Source organism: Aplidium turbinatum, chromosome 14, assembly GCF_918807975.1.
Source record: "Aplidium turbinatum chromosome 14, kaAplTurb1.1, whole genome shotgun sequence".
Lineage (NCBI taxonomy): Eukaryota > Metazoa > Chordata > Ascidiacea > Aplousobranchia > Polyclinidae > Aplidium > Aplidium turbinatum.
Window position 1 is genome coordinate 8,273,884 of NC_137485.1, and position 7,199 is coordinate 8,281,082.

The following is a 7,199-nucleotide window of genomic DNA, read 5'->3' on the forward strand; positions in this document are numbered from 1 at the left end:
ATTTTCTTCTTACTTTAGTGTTTAACATTTTATTATTTATTGCTTGCCATTTTGTAAGCGTTTTCCTGTATCCTTTATGTTACGTTACCTCTTTGTAAATGAATAAATACTCGCTCGTTTCACCAACACCAGGCTGCAAATGTTTATAAATTTATTACAAGATATTAACTGCAACCTAGCTTTATTAGTAATAAATTTTAAAACAAATGGATTGGTTTATTTATTACAGCAACAAGTACTAAGATTTTTTAGCGATAGTACGTTATCCAAATTGTATCAAAGTTGCGATGTGAACAATGAACGCATTGCCACACTAGCTCAAGATTACTGATTCATGCGAGAAACAGCATAACTATTACGTTGTGAACAATTATGTTAACTGCTGTTGAATTGTGATACATAATTGTACTTGTGATACCTTGTACAGTTCAGGATAAAAGCACAAAAATAAAAACTCATTCAAAAAGAGTGAAAGTGGTACATATTTGTCTATTCCAAACATTCATGAAATAACGTTGTCTAAATATTTAGTAAAGTGACTAAGATACCGCAAAACGATGAAACAGTTGCAGTACCCTGAAAATCCTGGAAGAGCAGCTGGTTGAATGGCATCACTGCAAAACAAGACAAGCGCACTCTCCAAGTCGTTTCTTTGAATTGCTAGATTGATTTCTTCCCACACAGCAGGAATTATGTGCAATGAAGTCGGAACAGCAGTCTACATATAACGAGAGTTAAAAAATAGCTCATCGTTGCGACAACTTGAAACTTATAACACGTTGAACCAACGCAATTTAGCAACTTTTCAATCTATGTAATCAAATTCAAGCAACTTTTTCCGATTTCCTTTTGGCAGGCACTCTTTATCAACTATTGATAGTAAAACCTTTAACAAACCTTTGATAGTCCGTAATAAAATTCAAAACGTGTAACGTAGTTATAAAAAAATGACTCGCACGACCGTGACTCGCCTTGAATTTAAACGTGTTTTACTTAACATCTATGATAGCATTTCGCATATAATAACACCCGCTTAGGCATACCTGATTTCTGGGTTGAGTGAGAAGGTGGCGAGCTTTGTTAATGCTGCAGACCCTCAACAAGGACTGCAAATTGATGGACTTCTCAATGAAGTTTACACAATTCTCGTCCCACTTCTGTACTTCGTCAGGAGCTGGAGCCTCCTGCGTCCTCATGACGAAATTGCATGCCTGGAGAGCAACAATCAGAAATATGTACTTTTTGGCAGCGGAAAAATGTTAAAAAATAGCTCATCGTTCCGACAACTTGAAACTTATAACACGTTGAACCAACGCAATTTAGCAACTTTTCAATCTTTTCAATCTATATTGACAGCGTTAAGACAAAAGCTAGATTACGATTTCAAAAATAGGAAAAGACGTAATGGTAATTTTATTTAAATTAAGAATGTGTACTACATGGGTTGTTATGAACAAGGAATATAAAAAATTCTCCGTAGCGTATTAATATAGCTGGATGTATTGTATATGGACGCCAAAAGCAGAAAATTAAACTGCACTTTGTATTTCAGACCACTGATCATTCATTCATTTCAGACCACTGATCATTCATTCATTTCAGACCACTGATCATTCAACAACGTGTTTCAAGTGGGCCCCTTGGATTAAACAAATAAACATTTGAAAGCATGTTGTTAAATTAAAATTTACTAAAATCAATACAGTGCACAAATAAAAGGATATGAACCACCTCACCTTTGCATCCAAGAACCTTGATATACAGGCATTGTATGTGATCATAGCTTCTTCTATCAACATGTGAGCTGTCGTTTCCTCAAAAAATCTCTTCAATTCGTTGAATTCAGGTCGTGCAGTAAAGGACGAGCCGTCCAATCGTTTCCACCTCAACACTAGCATGGCCTCCCATATGATCTCTGCCAAAGTACGATTGAATATTCATTGCTGTGTATCGTGATATTTGATTTCTACTTCATACAACGTTTTGTCAAAAAAAACAAAAACAGTTAACTGGTAACCTTTCAACTGTCTTTTCAAACAAGTATTCTTTAAATATGTTCTACATAACAATTGCTAACTGTCTTGTGTAGCTGAGTGTACCAGCTGCACTACAAAACTTTCTGCAATTTTAAAAAGAACCGCATGTTTAACGCGGTACCAACTACCGCCCTTCTAGTGTCATGAGAATCAGCAATCGCTCTGAGCCTTCGTATCCCTTTCTTTAGATATCTCTGGTTTCACAAAACAGTTCATTCATAAATTGAAGAGCCAAACGGTTGGTCAATATGATAGAGAATACACAGTTTTGAATAAAGAAACCAAACTCAGTCACAAAATTATTTGAAAGCAAAATCAAAATATCATCTAGTTTGGGCACTGAAAATGAAAACAGTTCTGTTTTCACTGCTTGTAGTTTGAACACTTTGGCAAGGTTGGATAAATCGGTATTTTTTTAAAATTCAATTTTAACCCTAGTTTTAGAATACAACAGTAAATTCCAAGGCCTCTGGTAAAAAAATTTGAAAATTTTGTCCAGACGTTTTGAAGTGAATTTTCAGAAACTCTTTGCTAAACACCCTCACAACGCACTCCAGGCAAGAAAAGGCAACATTAATGAATAAACTGTTTTGTGTGAAACCTACTGTATTCCCCTATAGCGCTACACCCCTATTGTTTTTTGACCCACAAGCCAAATATGGAGAGCTTTAGGTCCATGGCTTTTAGTTAGCCTGCCCACCGGTGGAAGACCAGTCAGCTTGACCAATGACCATTATCCAAAGCCCAGCCAGCCATGGATATTGACTGCCGTGACCCTATATCCAATCGATGCACATTTGACTTGTTTCATAATTACAAGTACGCGATTGCAATCACCGTTCTAACAATAGTAGCAACTAGAGATGTACCGATATATCGGCATCGGTGTTGGTGATATCGGCCATTTTTGGAGCATCGGTATCGGGATTGATAAATTTGGTTGACTAAAAATGTAAAATAGAACGTATTTGCTGCATATTTTTTACAGTCAACAAAGATATGAATTTTTTGAATAACTAACGTCACACTGACGTAGAAAAATGATAACTTGTTTAAATTTTTGATACATTCACGCTCCCATGACTTCTTACGCGCACCTTTTGTCATTGTCACTTGCAGCGATTCTTTCACTTAAAACAAAACGTTTTGCTTCAGCAGCTTTGCGTTGCTCTATTCTTAAATTGTAAAGAAGACTCAATTTCTCGAATATTTATCATCTGTGTATCTGTTATATCCTTAACGGAGCACAAGTTTTTGCAGACCACATTTCGTTATGTTGACGCGAACTAGCAACGCAACAGAAATAGCGAAGAGCAATACAATGGTCAAAACGATTTTTGTAGTTTGAACTTTGAAAACTGATTGAGAGTAATTTTGAAGTGCTGAATCCGAATCTGACCTCAGATTTATTCTATCACGTCAGGTTTTTGAGATATGATAACAAAAAATTGCTACTTTTGTCAAAAGCGGAAGATTTGACATTGCGTTTATTATACGCACACACTATGCTATATCCAGTAACCCGTACTCCACAGTGTGAAGCATGTTTTTGGCCTGATTGTAATCTTCTCTTCGCTTATCTTTTTTTTCGCGCAACTTTAAAAAAGTATATAAGCGGCCACTAATCCGCTCAGTGGTCGAGTGATTAATACCTTCGGATCAGATGCTGGTAGGCCTGGGTTCGATTCCAGGTCGGGTCAGATGACAGACTTTATAAATGGTACAATTCAATGGCATGTACTGGTCAAACCATGACTCATAATACTAAGGGGGGGGGACAGTATATATGTAATGTACAGTATACAGTATAATAAATCAAACTCACGCAATTGATCATGAAGATTTGAGTCTGTAGCGATAGAAACGTGCTTGTAACCATTTCTTCTAGCTCGTCGAAGGTTGTCTTCTGCGTCCTTGTACGTCAGTTGGCGTTGAGAACGAATCGTTGTAAGAACAGGCTCGGGCAAATTTGAAGCTGCAGCAGAAAAGTGCGATCAGCTTATATAAGTAGTGGTCATGGCCCCTGGGCCTGGGTTTTGTTACCGAAACACGGAGTCAATCGCTGGTCTTACCCGATACACTTCAATTGCTAATGCATTTTCAATGTTTATCATAATTTTAATAAGATCCAAACTTTATGTACCGCACGTACCTTAGCAAAATATTTGCGCAAATTTGACACATTCAACAGAATTACATGTTACGTGAAAAATCCGTATAAAACTGTGTATTCCACAACTACATTCAGACCTTATAACAAAAATATGTTATGCATACCTGTCTTGCCATTTTGTGAAGAGAGAATGTCAGGTAAATGAGAAGAGTGGATGAAAATGGAAATAGCAGGTCTGCTCCTGCTATCAGGCAACAAACTGCACTTATCAGTGCTCAGTGAAGAAGGAAGCATTGGTGCAATCTTGCGAGGAGAATTGCTTGATCGGACTGCACAAAAATGCAGCAATGTAACTAATTGAAGACGATCACAAGAAGAAAAAACATAAATTCGAAGAAAAAGCAATACCTCCGCTGTAGAACGTTGTCGCGCGCTTTTTGGCTTCGTTGTCAACGGCGCTTCCCTCAGGGAGTACAGAAGCAACGTCAGCAATGTGAATACCAATCTAGAGAAACAATGACAATTTGAATAGAGTTAAGTCAATTAACTTTTTCCATTAACTTTGTATTCTTACTTTATAGCATTTCTTGTGGGTATCGCATGCTTGGAGACTCATGGCGTCATCAAGATCCTTTGATCCTGGTGGGTCAATGGTGAAGACAAATAACTTGGTCAAATCTTGTCTGTGTCCAGGTCGAAGTTTTGCTTTGGAAAGTTCTTTTGCTTTCTTCTCTACACTTGGTCTAAAAATTTTACACAAACTTAGTTATTGGTTGAAAACCCAGTATGAGATGCATCACAGTTTGACAGTTATGATTTGCAAGGCACTGCACAAAACAAACTCCCAATCATTGCAACTGGCAAAAAAGTACTTTTATTGTGGTAAAATCTAAACAAAGAGTAAGCAATGTTACTAAGTTAAACGAGAGCTTTGAAGATCGGCTTGATCAAGTTGTTGTCTCTAATTCCAATAAACGTTATAAATAATATAAGAATGGAATAAATTAATAAAAATAGAACAAGGTTGGGGGCTTCAACGATAACTTACAAATATGTTGAAAATTTACCTGAAACTTCAAAAGTTTATCATTGTTACAGGTGTTGTTTATGTTACGCGTTTAAGCGATTCTACATTTATTTCCTAATAGCTTGACAATGCCATTAACCACGGCACACAGCACTTACTTGTGTACCTCTTCGGGCACATCATGGACAACCGAAAAATATTTTTCAATGTTCCTTGGTTCAATCTCCTCGGAGACATATCCAAAGGGGTAGTTAAAGTTGGGGAGCCACTTCATATAGCGGACAACAAAATGGCTGCGGTATGGTGAAATGGAGTGCTTGTCGTAATTGACTGTGTGCATTCGCCGGACTTCTAAATGTTTAAGAAAAAATAAGAAAAGTTGTAAGATAAAGTGAGGTAGTTAAATCCTATAATCCGGTATTAAGCATCCAAACAAATACGATCTGACAGACGCCAGAAAGACAGTGTCCCTAAATCAAACAAAAATTTTGAAGATATTACTAAGATTTTTATACAAAAAAACCCTCAACACTTTGACAAAATATTTGCAAGGACTGCAAATAAAATCACCCAGGTTCGAAAACTTGTATGATTTATTGATAAACCTATCGCCACTGTAAAGGCGGCTTCTTCAGTATCTTATTCAAAAAGATATTGATTTATTTGATGGGTATGTTTAATCGTTCGGTTGCATCCTAAATAAAAACAATCCTCGTGTGACTTTTAATCTTCAATAATATCGAAAGCCAGATGTAGAGGTTAAGAGACATCAATGTCTACATCATCACTCAAAATGTTTACAGTCTTAGTTTCGTACTAAATGTAAATCATCATTCATCATGCACACTACCGTTTCCTTTCAATTGACAAATAGGAATTTGCGTTTCTGGTTCTTTCATTCCTTTCCTCCCAAGAAATATAAACTTGGTTACTTTCCTGTCAACTGGGACCATCAAGATGGGGCTCACAGGATCGGGAACGCAAACAAACTTCTTCACTGACAAATCATTGTACCTGGCAAGAAAGGATAATATATCTATGTAAATAGAAAATTGTGAAACCTCATGTTTACTGACATAATTATTTACTTACTCATTTAATTACATAAGGTAATTATTACAGCATACAAAGCAACATTGGTATCGTCCGCATACTGGCAGGCGACCGTGGAACCGATGAAGCGGTAAACAGCGCAGTTCTGGATCTCATCAGCACCGCGCTTATTCTGAGCACGTGTTCTATTGATCGAGGTTTTTGCAACTCCCCTCCTCTCTCCCAAAACTGAGAATTTATACTTGTACCCCTCGTGTCGATGTTTCCCCGACCTGCACTGAGAGACCACGTAAAAGCTAAAAAGGAGCCAATCTTTGGTCTTGGAACATAAACTTACCTTTGCAGGACTCCAATCACTCTTCCATAAACCTCTGAATTTTTGTCATCTTGAGTAGCGCCTTCATTCTAGTATTAAAGCAGATAAGCGAGTTATCTTTCATTTCTTTTTTTGTGAAAATATGGAAAATTTAACTCAAAGCAAAATGATTTTGCAATTTGGATAAACTACGTAATTAAAGCTTTCAATGGCAGAATATAACAATTCAAATCACGAATTCAATTCGCTTTCGATGGTTTTTCTGGCTAATTTTGTGTGCCCAAGGCAAATTAGTTTCTTTCTGAGTTTGTACAGGCAAACTTTGAAAGCAAAATGAATTCATATTAGTCTATTTAAATTGCAAAATCATTTTGCTTTGAGGTAAGTATCCTCTGTAAAATAATATTTTACGCTGAGGGTTATTCTATTTTTAACGTCATTTGATATCTCTTTTTAGAAAAAATCTAAATTGATTAAAGTTAGGTTTCGTTTAAAGTAGTTGATATCATAACATATAGGTCATAGGACTTTTGTTTAACTTTTATCTACCTCACTGGCGATGTGAACAACCACTTCGTCTTTGTCGAAAGAACGTCCAAGAGCACGTTTTGTTTTGATCAAGATGTTTCGCATCTCTGAGTTGGAATCCAGAAC

At 36.6% G+C, this 7,199-nt stretch overlaps 1 protein-coding gene across 1 annotated transcript in view; it reads right to left on the reverse strand.

Moving 5' to 3' along the window:
* The window catches only part of LOC145782866 (3'-5' exoribonuclease HELZ2-like), a 27,013-nt gene extending 22,174 nt beyond the window's left edge, over positions 1-4,839 (reverse strand). The window contains exons 1-7 of the mRNA XM_082594631.1: positions 4,724-4,839; positions 4,558-4,654; positions 4,314-4,478; positions 3,862-4,011; positions 1,737-1,915; positions 1,044-1,211; positions 576-718 (exon numbers count right to left, since the gene is read on the reverse strand). Of these exons, the coding sequence (XP_082450757.1) occupies positions 576-718; positions 1,044-1,211; positions 1,737-1,915; positions 3,862-4,011; positions 4,314-4,478; positions 4,558-4,654; positions 4,724-4,765 (944 nt within the window). The 5' untranslated portion in view covers positions 4,766-4,839. The remainder of the gene's footprint in view (positions 1-575; positions 719-1,043; positions 1,212-1,736; positions 1,916-3,861; positions 4,012-4,313; positions 4,479-4,557; positions 4,655-4,723) is intronic.
* Positions 4,840-7,199: the final 2,360 nt, after the last annotated feature.